The sequence below is a fragment of the Miniopterus schreibersii genome (genome assembly GCF_964146895.1).
Source record: "Miniopterus schreibersii genome assembly, chromosome: 3".
In the NCBI taxonomy this organism is placed as follows: Eukaryota; Metazoa; Chordata; class Mammalia; order Chiroptera; family Miniopteridae; genus Miniopterus; species Miniopterus schreibersii.
This window is the reverse complement of record NC_138103.1, coordinates 73,162,798-73,186,028: the sequence shown is the minus strand read 5'-3', so window position 1 is coordinate 73,186,028 and position 23,231 is coordinate 73,162,798. Positions and strand designations below refer to the sequence as shown.

Here is a 23,231-nt window from a genome sequence, read left to right as displayed (position 1 = left end):
TATCAGGTTTACTATTCTGTTACTGACGTGGGCAATGCTGAAAAAAATCTCTTACTATCTCTACATTCCAGTTCTTTGTGTCTAAGATGAAGATGACTATCTTCCGCATCTCACTGTTTCCTTGGGTAATGGGCTTCAAGATCCTAAATCCAAAGGAATTGAAATAAAATGCTTTGCAGAATATAATTGCTTTTTACATTTGTATTATAATTATGATTACACATTTCAGAAATATTAATTTACACCCTTCTCAGACTATTCTTAGTTGATGATAAAATGGAGGCAAAGAAGGATTAATTGCTTTCTTGTGGTCACATAATGATGTTGGGGTTAGATCTTCTAATTAACATCTTTTTTTACCCAAATGTTTTTTTTAATCTTTTGGAATGGATGTTAGTTTTAAAAAGAAAAATAAATCTACCAGAACATTAAACATCTTTAATTGTATAGTAATTAGTATCATTCTATCATCAATTTTTGCTTGAAGTCATTCATTTTTACCATTTTAATTCTTTAAGTTGCTTATGTAATTTTACAGTCGTGAGTTGGTTGTAGTAAATTTTGTCATTAAAAAGCTGCCTTCTAAGCACCAGATAATGTTCTTATTCATATTAATCCTTAGTATTTGCTTTAGTCTTGTTATAATACATGTGCTGAATATAGCCACAGTTTATAGATGAGAGAACTGACGCTCAGTGAGGTTGGCAACCTTGCTCAAAGGCTGTGCTCCAGTGCCACTCTCTCCAGGAAACCTTGAAAGATGAGGAAGATTTCAGTAGACAGAAATAGGGAGGAAGGACCATTTTAGGTAATGGAAATGGCATGAACAAAGGGGTATGTGTGCTGAAGCCTCACTTTTGCCAAGGCAATTATGACTAGTATGTTTTGGCTGAAACTTATTGTAACTGTACACGATACCTGAGAGATAAAGTTGAAAAAGTATTTTGAAGGTAGCTCATAAGAGGAAATTAAATGCTTGGAAAAGAAATTAGTGCACAGTTCAGTAGGGTTTAGGAAGTTAATGAAGATCAGGAGGATAGAATTGTGGGTTGTGGCCTAAGTGTTGAAAAATGAATGGAAGAAATGTCCGAGCAGAAGCACATAGACCCGGTAGGGGACTGTTGTAATGGTGAAGTCCTGAAAGCCAGACCGCTGTCACCAACCACAGGAAGGAAGAGGCTTTGGAAAGGAGGAAGGGTGTAGAGTGAGGGAGTAGGAGATGCCGCAAGGTGGCCTCACCGCCCGCGTTCTAGTGACTATCAGAAATAGGCAAGAGAAGTAAGGTGGCGGGTTGTGAGGAGCCAGAATGATTAATCTGACTTTTAAAATGATAAATTTGATGCATTTTGAGGATGTCTAATAGAAGTATCCATCTGGCAGTTAGAAGTGTGAGTTATTGACGCTTGAAAGTAGAAGTATGTGAAGAGCATCAGGCCAATGATCTTGATTTTATACAATGACTGTGTTAAGGTAGATGGAATTGAAGTCCTGAACATGGATACAATTTCTAAAGAAGAGAGAGAAAAAGAGAGGGTTGAGACTGGGCCACTGAGAAGCACCTAAATCTGAGGAGCGGGAGATGGAAGAGTAAGACCACTGGAAACAGAGAGAGAATATCAGGAAGGGAGGCAGAGATCTGGTGTGTCTGAGGCAGCAAACGGTCGGAGGTGGTGGTCAACAAGGTCGGATTCTCTGAAGGTTGAAGTCACTATGTAAAGAGAAGCTGTTGACATGTTTTATTAGGAGATCATAAGTTACTTCTTAGAAGACAGCAATGTAAGGAGTGTGTGGGATACTAGTAAGGTATTAAAATAGGTGGAGAGTGGGTAAAATGAAGACAAAAAGAGCAATTAAGAAATTGGTTGTACAAAAAAAATTGGAAGCTCAAAGGTGTGGAAAAATTGAAGGAAAATGTTCTCAGCTGGCCACTCACAGACACTTAGCACTTAGACTTTGCCCGAGATGCTCGTCCTAGCTCCAGCCCCTGTTCTAACGGCACCTGGGCGCTCCAGGCCTCCAGCTCGGCTCGGGCCACTGCTTGGATGCTGCTTCTCTGTGTCTCCACGTGGCTCACGCCCGCTCCTCTCAGGGCCCGGTTCAGACGCCTCCTCTGTGAAGCCGTCCCTTATTTAGTCTGTGCTAATCTCTCCTTCTCTGAGTTTCAAAATGCCTTAGTCATTTTTGTGTCATGGCAGATTCCCCTCTCAGTATGTACTGCTGTTATTCTATGTGTATTTCACTTACGTCCCTCCTTGGAATTTGGCTCCCTTAGAGACCTTCTCAAGGCATCAGAGTACCGTGATGGAGAGCACAGGCTTAGGATTCAGACAGGCCCGCTTCAGTTCCAGCTCTGTCACTTCCTGATTGTGTGTCTTCAGGCTAAGTGTTTAATCTCTGTAAGTCTCAGCCTTCTTACCCTTAAAATGCTTGTATCCTAGGTTAAGAAAAATATGTGGTGAGGGAGGAAACTGCTTTAGACAGTTGTTGATGTTAGGGTTCTTCCCCCTTATTCGTCTTGATTTCGTGACATTACTTAGAAAGGTACCGAACAAATGTTAGATGTTCCAGAAATTGTTGAATGAATTAGTCATTCTTTGCTATTACTAAATATTTAAAGGTTACTATAATTTCTAGACTGCTGATATTTTATTGGACTGATTTTTTAAAAGGAATTCTTTCTCCCATTGGAACAGTGTATTACAGATTTACCAGATTAAAAAATACATACAAAAACAGCATAATCAGAGCAGATGACTCTTGTGTCCTTAAAGGAAGAAATAAAAATAACTCTAAAAGCAAGTAATGTAAATTCGTAGAGAGACTAGAGAAGTTATTACAAAGGAGGAGTCTGAGGAAAAGGAAGAGATTTTGGAACTCAAGAACACTATTGAAAGCTGAATTAAGTATGTTGAAGCTCAGATGGAAGAATTATCACATAAAGAGGAAAACCTCAAATAAACAGAAATTATGAGTGCAAAGCAAGAGGTAGACATGGAGGATTCATCCTAGGGATGCTGGAGGTACCTAGGCTCAGCATTCCTGAAGAGTAAATTGGACTCCATCGAATATTAAGCTGCATATACCCCACTATAAAGTACTTATAATCCCAAGAGCTACCCTACAGAATAAGAGCATCAGACAAAACTAATGTTCGAAATGCTTTCTGCAAGCTCATTGTAATAGCAAAAAATCACAGGCAACTAAATGTTCATCAGTATGACATGGGTTAAATAAATCAGGGCATGTCCATGAGTGGATTTCTATTTAGCCACTAAACAAAGAAGAGCTCTGTATATACCGATTTAGAATGTACGTCTACAAATATATTAAGAGAATAAAAGCGTATTATAGAAAATTATATAGCATGACCTTGTTTTTGTTGAAAAAAGTTTAATAATATATGTGTACATGTATAAATGTTTATGTATGTATGCATGTTTTTATAAGCATAATTTAGAATGTTACCCTCACACACCATTGATAGTAATGATCTCTAGGAAATGGGGCTAGAGTGTTGGGTAAGATGTTCACTTCTTTATATGCTCCAAAATAAATCTGTGAGCTTTTACTTCGTTTTAATACTCTTTTGAATTTTCCAAAGTTTCTGTAATAAAAATTGTTTATTTAATTAAAATATATGTATATTTACAATGCAGAATTATCTCATAGACAATGGTGATATCATTCAAACCACATTAAAATTCACATGATTTCAAATTAGAAACATACTGTTAGAAAAATTAATTAACTTTTAATTAACTTAGAGCAGCTTATAGAAGCCATTTCTTTTGCCATATGAGCAGAAGCTAGGCTCTGAGGGGGCCAAAAAATGCTATCTGGACTCAAAAGCTAGCCCATAGTTTGTATGCTTGCTTTGTAAGCAGTATACTCCAGGCTTACAATTTTCATTCTCATTATATCAGGTTTAACTATATTTTAGTGCCAACGGATAGGCTTATATTCAGAGAATGTAAGGTTGGGAACCCTACCATTAGACTGTGATCTAAAGACTAGTCTAAAAGCGTGCATTTCATTCCAGGAGTGTGGATTCCACAGGTGCTAACAAATGGTGGTGTTTGAGTAGTCTGGAAGATTGTGACAATACTGTAACTCTTCACCGCCTGAAAAATTCAGTTTAATGAAGCATTTTTTAGTAATCTCTCTAGACCTACTTTCTCTGTCTCACTTTGTCTTTTTTGAGTTTTTATTTGTCATTGTTCAGTTTTGTATATTATTATGGCTACTTCAAGTATATATAAATCTTTGACTATTTAAGGATAGGTTTTTGGAAGCTAACATAGTGCATTCATTGCCTTTTTTAAAAATTATGAACAGAATTGATCTCCATATGTAGTAGAGTTAGCATTCACTTGTAATAAATAACATAATAAACATTCGTACGTGGCTAACAGCCCTTAACTGTACCCCTGTTTTGCACATATAATCTAAATAATAGCAGCTACCTCTTGTTGACCGTGTGTTGAGTGCCCGGTATTTTAAATATCTATCCTGATATTATAGTTGAGGAAACTGAGTCTGAGAGAAGTTATGTGATTGTTCTTATGTCACGCAGATAATAAGTGATGGAGTTAGCTTTTGAATCAGGATTTTCTGATTTAGTCCAGTGCTCTACTGCTTTTCATATATGCTTCCATTGCCTCTCATTGTCTGCATACTTCAAATCACTCTTGTGACAAGTGTTTTCAGCCACCACACAGCATTTCCTTTTTAACTTTCAGAGTCATCTTACCCTCAAAGATCTTATTCATCAGAAAGCATTACCTACCTTTCTGAATTACTTACCAAGGTAAAGCTGTAATAAAAAGATAAGGGCATTGAGTGGACAGAGCAAAGATGCGGTTGCTATTCCCTATGTTTACATAACATCAAGGAATAGGAAGTAATTACATTTATCTAAGAAATACATAATGAGAGCCTAAACTAGGCATTGATGGTGGAAGTCCGGAAGAGCATTTATATGTGAGAGACTAGATCCAGACCCTTGAAATGTGGCTGATTTGAACTGAGATGTATAAATTACACCCCAGGTTTAGAAGATGCAGTACTAAAAAGGAATGTAAAATACTGTATTAATCGTTTTATATGGGTTGCATGTTGAAAATATTTTGGATATTAATTTAACCTGTTTCTTTTTATCATTTGTTTAATGTGGCTGCTAGGACATGTAAAATTGCACAGGTCTCACTTTCTATTTCTGTTGGACAGCACTAATATACATGGAGATCTGTAATAGATAGTTACAGATGCAGGACCAAAATCAGGGCAAAACGTCTAGATTTGGAAATAACCTATGTAAAGGTGGTGCTTGATGTTATGTGATGATTAGATAAAAATGCCAGTGTGCAGGGTGTGGAAATGAGAAAATGCCAACAATTATAGGATGAGAGGGGAGAGTTCCTAGGAGGAGAACATGCAATCAGGACGTGTAAGTGGTGGATAAGTCTGGTTAGGGCAGAATTTCACGAAGGAAGGAGTGGTTACTCTCCCTGAATGACAGGCCAGAGAGGAGGAGGACTGGGAAAGGCCATTGAATCTGGCTGATGCAGAGCAGTTTCGATCGAGCACAGGGATAGATTGCAGGAGATTAAGAAGGGGGAGGTTGATGCAGTAGGCTGTGTATATAAACTGTTCTTTCAGGCAAGGAGTGCACTGGCAAGATAATAATCTTGATTGGAGCAGAGTCTAGGGAAATGTGAGCATGCTTGTTGGTGAATAAAAGGATCTTTGAAGTAGGAGTGCTTGAAGTTGTAAGAAAGAAGATAATTTCTATAGTAAGGTCCTAATGCATCGGTCCCAAACCTGAGTGCATAATGGAGGCACCTGGGAAACATGTCACAAGAGCAAATTCCCAGGCAACGTCCAACATCTAAAGAGATCATATTCTCTGGAGGTTTATCTTCTGGGAGCCACTGTAACAAGTTTTTCTAGGTGATTATAATGTATCCATAAGGACAAACAAGTCAAGAAAATTAAGGGTACAGTTGAGCACATCAGTGAAATGGCTGACCGTATCATCCAGAGCAGACAGAGAGCCAGTTCGGGTTAGACCATGACCTACGAATGAATGACTGAGAAAGCTAAAGAGTTAATAGATGTTGATCAGAGAGGGAAGTTTCAGAACTTAGGATTTTGGAGGCCAAGTAGATATAAAATATGGCTGTGTGTGTTGAAGTGCGAAAGAGGTGAAAAGAACTGAGTCGTACACATTGTAAGTCCTATTGGTGTAGTGACTCAGTTACAGGACAGTGGTAAAAAACATACTAGATTTGGAGATCAGGAGGGATAACCAAAGGCTGAATCAGTATAGAATTGTTCAGACTTAAGATTCCCCTGGACCTTGGCATGGGTGTCTCTGGAGGCATTTCCAGGGCTGTGCAGGCTTGGGCTGCAGTGTTCTGTCCCTGTGACCCACTCTGGCTGTAGTTGAAAATAGAGTGGACGTTTGACACTCACAGCTATAAAATCAGAGCTTTGACTAGTCACAAGCGACCCTAAGGGTTCATTACAAGGTAGTTAATAATTTTTTCCAAGCCATGAATTTGAATCTCCTGTCCTAAAACTGGCTTGTAGAAACTAGCCACTGAAGTAGTGGCTTACGGCGAAGTCACCATTTACACTTCAGTTTGCCTTGAGTGTATGATTTATTCATCATCAGAATACTTCAGTCTGGTAGTTTTCACAAAAGAGGAAATTATTTGCCAAATTGTGGTATTAAATGGGTATTAATAGGTATTAAAGTTTTTATTGAGTTTATAAAAATTTTAGCACTGCAACTAACTTGTAATAATTGCTTAATAAATGGTAGTTATTTGTGCCAGTTCAGGAATTCAGTGAGTTTTAAAGCCACATCTTTTTGTGTATGCCCACGTTTAGTGAATAGCACTTACATTAAAAATATTGCTTTGATTCGGATCTCTAGGTATCATTAAATTGAAACTAGAATGTTAAGTTTGCAAGTAAATTAGAGGGAGAACAGTGGGTCATTTATAACTTACCCACTTCTGTTTGCTATACTTGAAAGGGAGTATATTTATAATAATTCATATTATATTGCTATTATGAAAAATGACAACTTTAAAAATATCCTTTAAGTGCATTTCCATGCCACAAGTACACATACAGAGGAACAAAATGAATTACATTTTACATTTTGTTCTGTACCTGAAAACCAGGATTACTTGTTTTTGCTAAACAGCTTTCTCTCTGTATATTCTATATTTATATGGTTGTTTTTGCTTTATAGTGAAGAGCTCAGAAAAGAAGCAAGACAAATAAAGCGGGAACTCTTAGCAGCAAAGCAAAAAAAAGTGGAAAATGCAGCAAAACAAGCAGGAAAAACAAGCGAAGGTGAGGGCATTTATCAAGCGGGCATTTTTACGTGGTACTCCTTCCCTCTCTCCCCTCGTCCTTCGTTCCTCCCTTTTCTCTCTCTCTTCCTTCCTGGGTTGAATTTTGCTTTTTTTTTTTAAAGTACTTTCTTTGGACAGCCAATAACATAGATTTTCACCCAGGACTTTTGTTTACGTAGCAAATGCAATCAAACGTGATCATAACTATTGTTCCTAAATTTTAAAAAAGTACTTGACATCGGGCAGAATTCAGATGTTGCCATAGCACATATCTAGAAGGACACAGAATGGAACAAATGCCCATTTTTGTATTGTATACCCTTTAAAGCATCAAAGAAAAGTATTTAATCCCTATGTTTGATACTTGTATAAACAGTTGTGCGATTGTTTGAGAAGTATTAAATACAGACTTGTTTGGTTGGCTTTTTATTTGAGTCCTATGCTTAGATACAGAAAATCTAAAATATTGATAAAACTAATTAAAAGCTAATCAAAATAATACCCTGCTTTTTATATAGGCTTAATATATTATATATTTCACTATAAGTTTTATAAAGCTAGAAGCCTCAATAAAGCTATTTCCCTGAGATCTTCAGTTTAAAACTGTTTCAGCTATAAATATAGCATGTAATATTCATTTTCCAAATAGCTGATTGGAACCCTCAAATCTTTTCTTTTTACAATCATGAATTACATGGGGATTGTTTCTTATATTTAAAAGCATTTTAAATATGTGAAAGTACTTTCAGTGAGAAAGATCTTTTACTTAAATTTTTAAATTCATTTTGAGCTAATAATGATTAGCGCTCCATATCTGGAGCACCATGTTGGTCTAGGCGTGTGCAGTTGGCAATAGATGGTGGTTCTTGCCTTCGTAGTTCATGATCTAGAAGGAGCGAGAGAGCTGAAAATTGATAATTACTGTAATAGTAATGTATGGTTAGGGCCTATATGATACATAAACAGTACTGTGTTTATTTATCCGCTTTTGAAATATTGAATACAAGTAGGTAAAGAAAGATTTGAGCCTTAAAGAATGATTCCTTAAAGAATGACTTCTTAACATGAGAGAGAAGATTCTTATGGCGCTTATTTCAATCTGTTTATGTGACAATCAATTCCGTTCCCCCCCCCATAATTAAAGAGAATTATATTAGCAGTTACTTTTCTGAATTTTCTTTATATCATCTAAAAATACCTGGACTTTCCCTAAATCTAAATGACAGTTAAAATAGCTTCCAAAAGTTTTGGGTCATGGTTGCTATTATTTTTCTTTAGTCTCAGAATGAGCCATTTTATTTATTTATTTTCTATTGTTTTATTTTGAAATAATTTTAGGCTTACAGGGAAGTTATAAAAACAATAGACACATCCCTTATACCTTCAATGTTAAGGTCTTGTATAACCTAACCAGAGTACAGTGATCAAAACCAAGCAATTAATGTTGATACACTATTAACTAACTGTAGACCTTGTTAGAACTTCACCAGATTTCCCACTAATGTCTTTTTTCTGTCTTATGACTCCACCCAGAATTCCATGTTGCATTTGGTCGTCACACCTCCTTATTGTCCTCGATCTCCTTGATCTAAGTCTTTTCTTGCCTTTCATGACACTGACACTGTGAAGAGTCCAGGTTAGATATTTTGTAGAATGTCTCACCTTGAGTTTGTCTGGTGTTTTCTCATTATTAGATTGAGGTTATGCAATTTTTAGCAAGATTGCCACATAAGTGATATGTCCTTCCCAGTGCATTATATCAGAGGTAACAAAATGTCTTGTCTTTTTACTGGTGATGTTACCATGATCTCATGGTTAAAGTCGTGTCTGCTGAGTTGCTACACTGTAAAGTGACTCTTTTTCCCTTTCAGATGACAAGTATTTGGGGGAAGATATTTTGAGACTATATAAATATTCTGTTTCTTTTCAAGCTTCCCCCACTAATTTTAGCATCCATGGATGGGTCTTGCCTGTAGGCAACAGTTATTTACTGTGGAGTTGTAATGATGATTTCTATGTCCCTGATTCCTATTACTTTTATTACTTAGAATTCTTTTGTAAGAGAGAGGTCTCTCTTCTATTATTTATTTATTTACTTATTTATGTCAGTGTGGCTTATAAGTATTTATTTTATTCTATGCACTATAATCCCAAACTGTCATTATTTATCTTGTTGCTCAAATAAAGCCAGCACTGGCCTTTAGTTGCTCTTTGTGGTTGGCCTCTGTGACCTTTCATCTCGCCCCCATCCTTTGAGTACTTGCTTACTTTCTGGCACAAGATGCTCCGGATTGATCTTGTGTTTTGCCTTCTGCACATCTTCTTGCACTTCTCCAAGGAACTCTGGTTTCTCTTATTGGAGTTTGTATTTAGGAAAAAAGATGTGGACACTAAGTTGGCTATTTTGATTCTAATATTTTTAAGAGTGTTACTAGGAGCAAAATTGTATTGTCACTATCTTCAAAAAATGCTTAACAAAATTCATATTTAGCCCCTATATATGATGTATTATAGATTACCTTTTTCTTAGGATTGTATTTCCTCTAAACTTACTTTGATCTTTTGAAATTGACAAGTATTGCTGATAAGATGATAGAAAATTATTTAGTATGAAAGATTTGTGAATTTCAGTCAATACTACATTTTATTTGATATTCACATGTTCCTGTGCAGTTTTTCAGTCTAGTAGTCCTTCTTTCCCCATGATTGAAAATGATCTGTGAGCCATCTCACTGCATAGCACTGTGGAAACAAAGTAGAAATTTAGGCATCCTTGAATGTATGTTAGAACTTAGCCTTATCTTCCCAGCCAACGGATACTCCAAAGTTAGAACTATGTAAACTCTGGGAACGGATCCAAAGGTTCTCATGTGCATTTGCATAGTAAGATTATCACATGAAGAGAAGTTGGAAAGTGTTATTTGACCGTGGCTTTGTAACTTCATGCATCAGTTGAGCCGAATACCCTCCTAAGCCTATTCAGGAAAGATTTCTTGATTGGACTATATAGCTACATATCAGGCTTTTATAAATACTTTATTTTAGTCCAAGACTAAGTTATCTGAGTATTATGGCAACTCTGTATGACTTGGTCTTTTGAACATGATATACTGTATCTAGCAATTTAATTTGCCAATAAACTTAGAAGTAGATAATCAATATTAAAATGAGCCTTGTGGATATTTTAGTGTGTCGTAAACTGTTGTGTAATATAGACCTATCTTTCATATGAATTTTTATTGGATGCATATACCACATCCATATTTTAGTAGTATTTTTGACAGTAATACTCAGTGCTCATATGTAACACTAATAATTATAAGAATGTTTTGAAATATTATATGTCCTCAAAAGATAAACAGGAAAGTGCTAAGAGTCTTAATTCCATTTACTAGCAGTGAAGTTATTTAAACCTTTGTGACTCAGTTTTCATATCATAAAAAGCCTTGTGCACCTCTCAAGTTTCCATAAGAAGTGAATTAGATAGTGAGAAAACCTGTAATAAATTTACATTGCTATATAAAAATAATAATTATATATTTGGAAGAAAAAATACAGCAATTTTTGGTTCTATTTTGTTTTTTATTCAAATCCTACAAATTGGAAATATAAATTTTAATACTGTGTTAGTTGCGGGGAGTGGGGTGGGTGGGGAGAGATTAATCAGAGAATTTATGTGCACATATGCATAACACAAGGACACAGACAGTGGTGTGGTGATGGACTGGGGAGGGGTGGGGTAGGGTGGAGGGGATCAATGGGGAGAAAAAGGGACATATGTAATATTTTGAACAATAAAAAAATAAGTAAATAAAAATAATAATAAAGCCTATAATCAATATGGCTACATATAAACATGACAAAATAAAATCTCGAAATAAACTTTTCTTTCATGCATTCTCACAGTTGCATTTCTATAATCATACTTTTCTTAAAAGGGGTGTGTGTGGACTTGTATGCATCCTTAAGTAAGAGTACTGTGCGCTGCTGCTGCTGCTGCTGCTGCTGCGGGCTCCTTGGTGCAGAACCGCCGCGGCTGGGGCGGGGCAGCTGGAATCCTGGCGCTCATGTGGACGCTGATGCTGTCCTTCCTTTTCTTCGCTGGGGCTGTGGTGGGGAGGGGTGGAGTTGCAAGCTCTGTCTCTGCTGCTGCTACTGTGCTCGCTGGGGCTGCAGGCCTGGCCGCTGTGGCAGGAGAAGCAGGGCCTTGGGAGCTGTTCTTGTCACTGCCCCAGTTCCGCCGCCCCTGTGCATTTCAGTCCCTCCACCTTCAGATGTGCACCTGTGTGGATCTCAGGCACTCTGGTGTACCGAACAGAAGAATCTTTGTGGAGTTCTAGGTCTCCCACTAGCTGTTATGTTATAGGGAAGAGGCAAAGGAAGTATCTCAGTCATGATGCTGACATCAATTCCCCTCATTAAAAAAAAAGGCATTTCTAAAAGTGTAGTAAAATGTACATGGGACTATGCATTTTCAATTTTTTCAGTAAAGCTCAAAATCTGATGGTCCTTATATCATAAGGATATTGTCAGATAATGGATATAATGTGGATGGTTATAGATATAATTATGGATAATGGATATATTTCTTCTATATAAGAGGAAAAGCATTATCTAAATACAACCTCATCACTTTTGCAATTGGTTTGCCACCTATTTACTTTTTAAAAGCTTCAGATAATGTATAAAAGAAGCCTTCAGTAAATGAAAGAAATAGAATGTCAATGAATAAAATCAATATTACAGTCATAGAATTTTTTATAGTAGCATGAAATTTGATTCTGAAATTCAAGAGTAACATTTCTTTGTTGAATACAGTCTGCGGTAGGCTCTACCACCCAATGTAGGTAAATAAGAAATGTGGTGTTTTACTTTAGAGACCAGCATTGTCAGAAGAGATGTACTACAGGACAGTTCTGTTTGTAGCCCAGGAGTCTTTTAGTTCCCTTTAAATCATCTAGGCCTGTGCCTGTGCTTAGGATGTTTGTGGGGGGCAATATATTTTAAATAAGATTGGTAGTTAATTGGAGATAGAGTTGGTTTCCTGTGTTGGCTCTGTCAAGTACTTTAATAAACTATATAATCCTTTTCATTAAATTATGTTTCTAAGTACCTCCCAGGTTTCTTTAAGCTTCAGCACATCAACACTAGTCCCACACTGAGCAGCCACATAGAGATACAGGCTTGGACATATCCTCGAATCCGCTTTCGGGAGATAAGGTCTCGAATCCCCCTTTCAGAGTTCTAAGTACACAATACCTGCTCTATGGCCAGTGCCAGAAGGTGGGGGAGGTAGGGGCAATCCAAGCTCGGAAATCAAGAAAGGATTTTAAAGCCTCTTCGTGAAGCACATCCTGAGGTGCTTAGTTCCTCTTACGTTGCACTGGCCACCTCAGGTTTCTTCAGACCGTCATTTTCATGCTGGAGTAAGTCAGACAAGGGCCCCTCAGGTTTGATAGGTTGTGAAGGTGTGTATTTAGTTTTTGACCACTTTTCCTCTAACCTATAATATTAAACTAGCTTAACCTTTGTTTTTATAAGCAACAGAAATCCCTGTGGAATGCTAGCTCTGTGCTGTGCCCGATACAGTGCACAATTAATTCCTCTTTTTGAGAAAACTAAGCAAAAACCCTTTTTTCAAAGCAGTTCACTTTCTCCAGGTCCCCTGAATCATCACTGTTTCTTGGACCCCAGAAGTATCAGACCTGTTTTTCCTGTGGTCTACTTTTAATCCATGTACTAACTTTTAATGTTATTTACATAGAAAAGGGTAAGTATATATGCCGGTGACCCATAGAAAGCCTCTCGGACCAGCCACAATAATACTCTTTATTTGTTACTTTGGGCATGGTGCTAACAAATTGATTACCTGGTTCTAAGTTCAAGACAGACTACAAACCAATGAAAGTGAGGGAGAGTGCCCTTTAAAAGGGCAAATTCATATGATTTATGACTATATAGCCTATATATCTCAAGAATTAAAAAATAAATGAACAAGCCTAAGAAAAGTAAGAGCAGGGACTACCTGTGGATCTCTCTAACCTACTCTATTAATTGGCTAAGTGAGAGAGAAAGGCACAGCTAGGGACACCTCTTCTGGTGGCAGCAAGAGGTGATAGTTGACCACTTGACACAGGTGAGGAACCACAAGAACAAAGGAGTGGAAAATTATGAAACCATTTGCTGTAGATTATATTTCATTATATTCTGAGAGAACATGTCAGATGCTCATTATAATGACCCATTCATTAAGAAAAGTTTAGATGGTATTTATTGTTTAATAAGGCATAGAATGTGCAATGATTCTAACCTAATTGGTAAAAACTTTAATCATTTTAATCAATTAAAGATAAAATTCTCTTATCTGAAATATTCAGTTGTGTGAAAAATCCTATTGCCTGGAAGTCCTGAAAAACAAAGCTTCCCTTTGTAGTCAGGACCACCAGTCTCTCCAGTGAAATTTTATTGCATACATGTTATTACCTTCATGTGCCAGAAAGCACATTTCTAGCAATATATCTTTCAGTAATATACTTTTAAATAATAAAGACTTCTAAAGCTATATAGCAAGTGTAAAGGTGTATAGACCCTTACAGTTAGACAAAGAATTTAATCTCTTGTTAAGGTGAATGAGAGATGATCATCTTTAATTTGAGATTCCATAAAGTACTTTGTGCTTTTTTTGGACGATCTATCTCAAACTTTCTCACTAGCCATCAAGAACAAATCTTGTTGAACTTTATTTTAGGACCATACATTATGGGCATATTTAATTTTTACGTGCAATGAAAAATAAACTCTAACCAATTCATATATTTTTATATTTCTTGAATTCTGTACCATCTTGTAGATCTCCTAATGGTAACTTAGGACTCATCTATAAGAACTAATGTGTTAAGGGTATCTCTTTGCAGCCCTTTTCTGTCTTTATATCGTTTTTTAATAAGCGTTCTTTCTCCCTGGTGATCGATGTAATTCCATTGTAGGAAATTTGACAGTAGCCATTAGCTATATTTGTCATAACTTTAGTTTGTCTTATTATTAATATCAAAGCTATTCCTAATCCAGTAAAAATAGGTTTGTTAATTGATACAGCTAACCATTAATCTTTGGCAATAACTGTTTAAAAAAAAGCTGTATTATTTCTTCCAATTATAAAAGTAGCATATGTCCTTTTGCAAAAAGTATCAGAAATAGAGAAAAGCATATAGATAAAAAGAAAGATCATCCAGTAATACTTCTGCCAAAGACAGAAGTATTAACTATAGTTAACTTTGTGGTATTTATTTTTCTGGACTTTTTAATCTTCATGCCAGAAATACACATGTGTATTCTTTTCCATAACGTTATTTTATTATAATCTTGTTTGTAATATGCTTTTTAAAAAACTTTTCAAGTGAAGTTGGCCAGTAACTCTTAAATGGACAACCTGCCTTTAGGGTTATTTGTTCCTCTTAATTCTCTCATATCAGACAGAGTAACAGATAGAAGACATGGATATGAACACTATATGAATGTGGTGGGGAGATGAAAAATTGCTACCATTTCCAGCTCTAGGGTTTAGAAGATGTGAGAGTACTGATGCCCAGGGACTTCATCTCTGTCGCTGATGGGAATTATTTATACCTCTTATAAATTAAAACCAAACAACAAACAGAAACCTGACTGACATTGCCTGGTAGCCTGCCTCGTGTCTCAAGTGGCCACTGATAAATCTGCAGGGAACTTTATAAATAACATTAGATGTTTGGAGCCTGAACTAACATAATTACAAATTTGCCCACTTTAGGAAGCAAAAGAGCTGAGGACTGTGTGTGTGTGTGTGTGTGTGTGCATATGTTGTTTTTTATTGTGTTTTGGTATTTCAATTGTCTCATGGCAGGGGGACTGATATCGTCATTAAAAATTTGATTACAACCAGCATTCCCATTTAGGAATGGAGTTGTTAACCATTCCAGACCGCTGTCAAGACCTTATTTTAAGTATGATGTTTTTCTTTTATGTGACATTTTCTGAGGCTTTGCCAAAAATGACATCAAACATATAATTCATTTGAGTGCTGAGTTTCTTCAACATCTTGCAGCACTTAATCAAAATTGAAAAAGATATTCTTTTCACAACTTTATAGTGTAAACCTGTGAATATGTTGCATTAAAACTTACTTTGGACAGTTTAATCTGTATGGTAGTAGATTGATTTTTAATGATTAATGCAATATGCTGACAGTTTCAAATGGTTATATTTTCAAAATTCTTCACATTAACTCCTGGCACATGGTACAGATGCAGCTTTTGGATATTAGTAATTTTCATGCAAAAAGCAGATAATCCCTAAATTATACTAATAGTTACATTAAAGAATTTGAAATGCCAGAAAGAACAAAGAGAATAATAAAGTTCTCAGAACTAAGATGATGTCAAAATATTAAGCATAATTAAACATCTATTTTGAAGTACAAAAGTAGTTTAGACTGATTTTTTTTTACACGGCCACACCACAGTGTAAGCTTATTTAAAACATGCTGCAGTATGTTTACAATGTGAAAGTGGGCTAGCGTGAAGAAATATCTCGTGTATCAGAAACTCTGATCTTGAGGATGCTCTATGTACATTGCATACTTCTGTGCAGTCGTCACAGAGTCTTGGTTCTGAAAGGAGCATCCAGTCTTACTCCTCCATCACATACATGGGGAACCCAAGCCCAGCCAGCTCAGGGCCTTACCCAGAATCACACGGCCAATGAGGAGGCCTGGAGCTCAGGTCCCCTGGCTTCCAGTCCAGTGCTCTTTCCATTCTTCAGTTTGATCCAACCTTGAGTAAATACAGTCTGTAAGGTTTTAATTGGTATGTATTAAAAATCATTTTGGTTTTGGTGAGAACACTTGTTTCTAAACCCCCCTTTATAAGCCTAGAGTCCTGTAAAGAGCACATAATTATCATACTTGTGCCTTTTCAAAAACTAAACATACAATTTTGGAATGATGACAAAAATTTAAATGTTATAGAAACTCAATTTCTGGTAACATGATAGGCTAGGAGTCCAAACTGATCCTCCCACTGAAAACAATTAAAAATATTTGATATAATATGAAAATATCTTCTCAGATGTTTCTATGAACTTGTAAATAAAAAACAAAACACAGAAAACTCACACCAGGGAGTAAATAAAGACCTGAACAAAGAGAAGTAAGTACTGCACGAGTCCACCTTTAACTCTAATGACATTTACTAACTTGGCTGAACTGGAGCATTGTGTTTTGACGTCTCATAAAAAGGGACTATAAAGCCTAAGGTCTTCCCAAGGTAGGGGCTGTCTAATAGAAGACTGTCCTATATAGCTGAGGACCAAGAAGACCTCATCCTGAGTGGCAAGGAGGATTAGAAATAAGCAGTCCCTTCACTGTTATCAGAGGACTTGCAGGAAAGCTGCCTATCATGGGTTATAGAGCAGAGTATTTTGGGGCAAGAGCATGTCCTAGGGACTGTAGCCACAAGGCAGCCTTCCCATCAGTTTGGAGTCCCAGTTTGCCCTGCCTGGGTGGTCTCAAAATTCTCCAGCCAAGAATTTAGTTGGAAATGATCCTGGATCCTTAGTGCCCCCAGAAGCCTGATACAAGCAAATATAAATCCTTTGAAGAGGAACCTACTTTCATTCTCTGTCCTCAAAGAAAGGACAAAAGAAAATTAGTAGCTCTGAAGGAACACACACACACACACACACACACACACACACACACACTCACACTCACACTCCAGACACCCCGACAAAAGCTATTAGAAACAACAGACAACAGAATTAGACACACAAATTCTTCAGATTTTATTCAGACACGAAATGTTAAATAAGCATATGTAATATATTTCAAGAAATAAATTTAAAAATATAAAGAACAAGCAGATTTTAAAACAGGAAATCTAGAAATAAAAAATAATAGTTGATATTAAAGACTCAATAGGTTTTACAGCAAGTTAGACTGCTAAAAAGAGCATTAGAAGTCTTTTTAAAAATCTTTAAGACATTGGAGAACTCACAAGAAAGTGAAGAGTTTATTTCAAGGCCAAGAGCCAATGGAGAGTGGAGGTCCGGGGTTTTGGGCAACTCTTTCCCTTAGGAAAATTTGCCGAATTAATTCATGGGGCATCGAGGTGGGGCTGAAAGGTAATGCAGTGCTTTTAGCAGCCTCTTAGGAAAAGGGGATGGGGAATAGAGTCCAGGGCCTGGAAAGTGGATGTTTGTGACCACCTCTCACTTTGGGTCTGGCTGCCTAAGGGCTTTTCTCCTTTAGTACTGGTCGACTGGAAGTGGACAGGCCCATGTAGGTACGGCTTCAAATCTCAGTCCCTGAAGTTAGATTAAGGTGATCCTGAATTGCTAGTGCCTGCGGGCACTGGCAGAAGCCAATGTAAATCATCAGTGGAGGAAAATAATATCATTTTAGGTGTTGCTTTTATTTTTACAAACAATTCAGCAAATGCATTACCTGGCATACAGTAAAAAATAGCCAGGCACACAAAGAAACAAAATCAGTTGACTAAAACCCAGCAGAAACCACATAGAGGAACAGTCCTAAAGGACTCCAGATATTGAAATGATCAGAAATAGTCTTTAAAATAAATATCCTTACTTTATTTTTGAAGTTCAGAGACAAGATTGAGTATCCCTCTTAAGAAGTTAGCAAATTAAACCCAAAGAAAGAACAAAGGAGTAATAAAATATAAGAGCAGAAATTAGTGTAATAGAAAACATACATATGGCATAGGGATGACAAAAACAAACACTTATTCTTTTAAAAGACTAATCACATTGATAAACTCTTAATGAAACTGGGTAAGAAAAAAGATGTAAATAATCATCCGCAGTTTTTAGAAGGACATAATTACAGATCCTACCAACACTAAAATGCTTTCAAGATGATATCATAAAACCCCTATGCAACTAAGAAATATTGCACCTTACCAAGACTAATCTAGGAAGAAGTAGGATTCTGAATATTACTCTTAGAGAAATCAAATCCATAATTTAAGACTTGCACAAATAACACCAATCTTACAGAAACTTCCAGAGAATAGAAAAAGAGGGAACACTTTACTCTTCGATTTATGAAGCTAGTATAATGTTGATAAGAAAACCTGGTAAAGACATTGCAAGAAAAGAAAATCATAAACCAACTCCTTAAATTCTAAACAAAATACTAGTATATCAAGTAAAGCAATATTTTCAATACATAATACATCCTGACAAATTTGGATTTATTTCAAGAATGCAAGTTTGGCTTTATATTCAAAAGCAACCAATATAATTTACCACAGTATTAGAATGAAGAGAAAAATCACTTTATCATTTTGATAGAAGGAGAAAGAGCATTTAATAAAACTCAACATGTGTTCATGATTTTAGTAAAACATTCTAGCACACTAGAAATATGTTACAAAGGGTACCGTAGAAAACATACAGCAGATACCATACACAGTGGTGTGGTGATATCTGGCATGAGCTAAGGATGCACACTAGAATCTCTTTTATTCGACATTGTTATATTTATAAAGATTTACTGGAGATCCTAGCTGGTGTAACAAGGCAAGAATTAGAAATTAAAAGGTTTAGAAAGCAAAGAACTGTTTTCTATCTCTGGTACAATTATATGCATACAAGATCCAAAAGATTCTATGGGTAAAATAATAAGTGAGTGTACAAGATAATTGGATATAAATTCAGTATATAGAAGTCACCTGCATTGTCAAAGCAACAAAACTTAGAAAATCACATTTAAAAAGAGATCCCATTTACATTAGCATGAAAAATGTCAGATACCTTGGAATAAATATTACACAGATTTGCAAGACACAGAAAACTTCCGAACTTTACAGAATAACATTAAAAATGACCTTAAGAAGTGGAGAGATGTGCCACATTTATGGATTGGATAGTTCAGAATTGTAAAGATGATGATTTTCCCAAACTGTTCTTTAGTTTCAGTGCAGTTTTAATTAAAATTTAACAGTTTTACAGAACCCGACTTGCTGATTCTAAAATTTATAGGGAGCCCGGCCAGGCGTGGTTCAGCGGTTGAGCGCCGACCTAGGATCCAGGCGATCGGGATTCGATTCCCGGTCAGGGCACATGCCCGGGTTGCGGGCTCCACCCCCAGTTGGACTCTCTCATCAGTGATGTTTCTCTCTCTCTCCCTCTCCTTTCCTCTCTCTGAAATCAATAAAGATATATTTTTAGAAAAATAAAAATAAATAAATAAATAAAATTTATAGGGAAACCCAAATAGCTGAGACAGTCATAAAGGGGATGAGGAAGGTAGTAATTCTGATATTGTCTTATTATAAAGTTATGTAATTATGGTAGTGTGGACTGGTGCAGTGATGGACAGACAGATATGCAATAGAATAGGGAGCCTATAAAGGGGCCCTGAAAAAGCAGTGGGGAAAGGGGAGTCTTCAAGTGATGATGCTGGAACTATTGGATTATTAACTTGAGGACAGAAAATTATTTGACCCCTAACTCACACCATACATGAAAGCTAATTCCAGATAGACTGTAGATCTAAATAGGAAAGGCATAGCAATAAAACTTCTAGACAGTATCTTAGGAGAATGTCATTATGACCCTGTTATAGAAATTTAAGGACTAGGACACAAAAAGAACTAATCATAAAGGAAATGTTTGCTAAGTTTTGCTGTATTAAAATTAGAATCCTCTGTTCATGAAAAGACACTCTGAAGTGAAAAGACACACCACAGATAGGAGTAGATATTTACAACATAGCCAGAATACAACAGAACTACTATTAATTGATGAGAAAAGTAACTCAAAGAAAAATGCACAAAAAACTTTAATAGTCACTTCACAATAATCCTAAGAAGATTTGCCCAACTTCCTGTGTATTCCAGGAAAACGCAAAATGGAAGCCAATACTACACACCCTCCAGAAGAGTGACAATATTAATTGCTACTGAGAATGTGGGATATTGGGACTCTCGTCCTCTGGTATTGGGAGTGTAAACTGATACAACCGCTTCACAAAACAGTAGGCACTTTTTGCCGAAGTTAAAAATACACATGCTCTGTGACCCACTGATTCTGTTAGGCACATAATCATCAGAAACGTGTGCACACACACAGGGTTGTTCATGATGGCATTATCTGTAACAGCCAGAAACAAGAAACAGCACAAACATCCATCAACAGTGGAATGGTTAAAAACTGTGATAGATTCATGCAACAGAATACTGTAAACCGAAGAAAGTTAATGACCCATAACTGCACAGAGCAGTGTGGACAGATCTCACAAATACACTGTTGAGCCAGAGAAGCTAGACACAGGAAAGATGCGATGTGATTCCATTTATATAGAATGGGAAAAGCGGGTATAAATGAAGCAGTAACACATGCTGAAGGGGTAAAATTATGAAGAAAGGGTGTGATTATCACAAGGGGCAGGGTAGGGATTGCTTTGGTGAGCAGGGGGAGACTGGTTAGGAGATGGATGGGCAGCAGGAGTGCAGGGCCAGCTGGGCTTGATCTCCTGGCTTGGGTGTTCCCTTTGTGATCATCACTGAGCCATAATACATTTTAAATCTGTGCACTTTTTTAGTCTGTGTCACCTTTCACAATAACTACAAGATTAAACACACAGGCAAGAGATCCTAACAAAAAATTAAAACTTTCTATCTGTTAGATATTTCTGGTGTCCAACCTTATGTTATTCCCGGACTGTTCTCAGCAGCCTTCTCCCGTCAGCCCCCAGCCACTGCCACCTGACTCAGTCTAATGACAGCGACGACAGTAAGAGCAGCTACCATTTCAGAAATGCTCACTGTGTACAGGATCTACACTATAAGCTTTATATGTATTGTTTATACTGTCGGCCCTCCGTAGCAATGGGGGACTGGTTCCAGGACCCCCACAGATACCAAAATCTGTGGGTGCTCCAGTTCCTTATGTAAAATGTCACAGTGTTCTGCACAGAGCCCGCATTTGCATACAGGCTGCACCACCGTCACCGTATGCCTGTACTTCATTCAGGTGGACTCGGCATAGTGCTCAGCGCATGGCAAATTCAAGCTTTGCTTTGTGGAACTTTCTGGGATTTCCCCCCCCCCCCCCCCCGAATTATCTTTAATCGGCAGTCAGTTATATCTGCGGATGTGAAACCAACAGATCTGGAGGACCAGCTGTAACCATATGTGACCACACAGTGACCATATGTAGATAATTACCATCCCATTTTACAGATAAGAAAACTGAAGCTTAGAGAGGTTCATTCAGCCCATTTTCACACAATCGTGGAGCTAGAAGAATCTGAGTGTTGGAGCCTTTCCATTGCATTAACCTGCAGCAGAAATTCTGTGCTCTTCTCTCTCTTTACCTGCTTCTCTGAGGCGTTGTCTCATCTCTTCTCACTGACTGAGAAAAGAGCACAGTTCGAGTACCATTTTCTTATACCTTTGGCAGTCCTTTTTATATAACATCCAAATATCCCAACTCAAATATGCCCACTAAGGATTTTCCCTTTCAACAATGAAATTATATTTTATAGAGTAATTTTACAAGATTTTCCATGTTATTAGCTTAACTACTTTCAAAAAGTTTACTAAAGAAGCCAAGATATAAAATCAAGAGAATGTTATAATTTCTTTTGGTGGCAGATAACATTGTAGGACCCCAGTTTTCAAAAACTAGTGGAGTGTCATGGTTAAGATAAGTACAGTCTTTGATGTCAGAAAAATCTAGGTTTGTGTATTTACTGACGTCTCTCTACTTTTGGATAAATGATATAATGTATCTGTGTATTTCTTAAGGTTCTTGGTTACCACCATCTATAATTTAAGCCACAGGGTAGGATACTGAGCTAGCACACAAAGTGGAACAGAGCCCTGAGTAGCTAATCTTCAGAAGGGCGGGAAGACCAGGGGGCACTCCAGTCTTGGGAACAGGAGCTCTTGAACTCTTTCTGGGATCTGTCATCAGACAACTCACCCGAGCTTCTTTCTAGCCTTCTTGAACACCCAGCTCCCAGAAGACAGACACTGATTGGTTGATCATGTATTACTCTGGCATCAGGGACAGGATCTGTTATCAGAAGAATGGATCAAGAAGCACACTAGGCAAACAAAAACAAACCTACAACACTTGGCCTCTCTTTGCCTCGGTTTCCTCATCTGTGAAATGGGTATATTTATTTGTTTATTGTAAGGTTTAAGTATGTAACGTATACAGTATTTTCATAAATCTCTTTCTACATATATATGCATCCTGTTGGTCCTGTTTCTCTGGAGAGCTCTGACTAATACACCTGATAAATTAAAAACAAAACAGAACAGCAACAACAAAATTTTTTAATTTTTCCAGTTTAGTGTTTGTTATTTCACCATCCTAGTCAGCTCAAAAAGGGAATAATTGATATTATTAGTATTAATAATAATTCAGCATCCTGGATGTGGTCGACAGTTGCAAAACAGACCACCACCCACACAAAAAGCACTATAGAAAATGGAATTCTTGATTTAGCAGATGATACTCCATTTTTTAAAAAAATCTTGAAGGTATCTACATATTATTTGAACAAAATACAAAAATGGGAATAAGCCCCATGGTATTAATATTTTCCTCAAATTTAACAAGTGTAATGCAATCTTACCTTGGATCTTTTCTGCTTGTTTCTTCATGGTTTCAGTTTAATGTCTTTCACTTCCTTTCTGAAATGGTTGTATAAAGTTACTGCTGTGCTCCCCAGAATATCTACCACAGTCCTGCTCGCTTCTCTACCCACCCATCCCACCTCCATCCCTCAGTGGTTGCATATTGAACATGAACAAAGTCGTTCTTCCAGGGTTTGTACAGCCCTTTGAG

General features: G+C 36.9%; 1 protein-coding gene across 1 annotated transcript in view; it reads left to right on the top strand.

Moving 5' to 3' along the window:
* The window catches only part of CWC27 (CWC27 spliceosome associated cyclophilin), a 148,048-nt gene that overhangs the window by 78,310 nt on the left and 46,507 nt on the right, over positions 1 to 23,231 (top strand). The window contains exon 11 of the mRNA XM_081132100.1: positions 7,265 to 7,368. Within this exon, the coding sequence (XP_080988226.1) occupies positions 7,265 to 7,368 (104 nt within the window). The remainder of the gene's footprint in view (positions 1 to 7,264; positions 7,369 to 23,231) is intronic.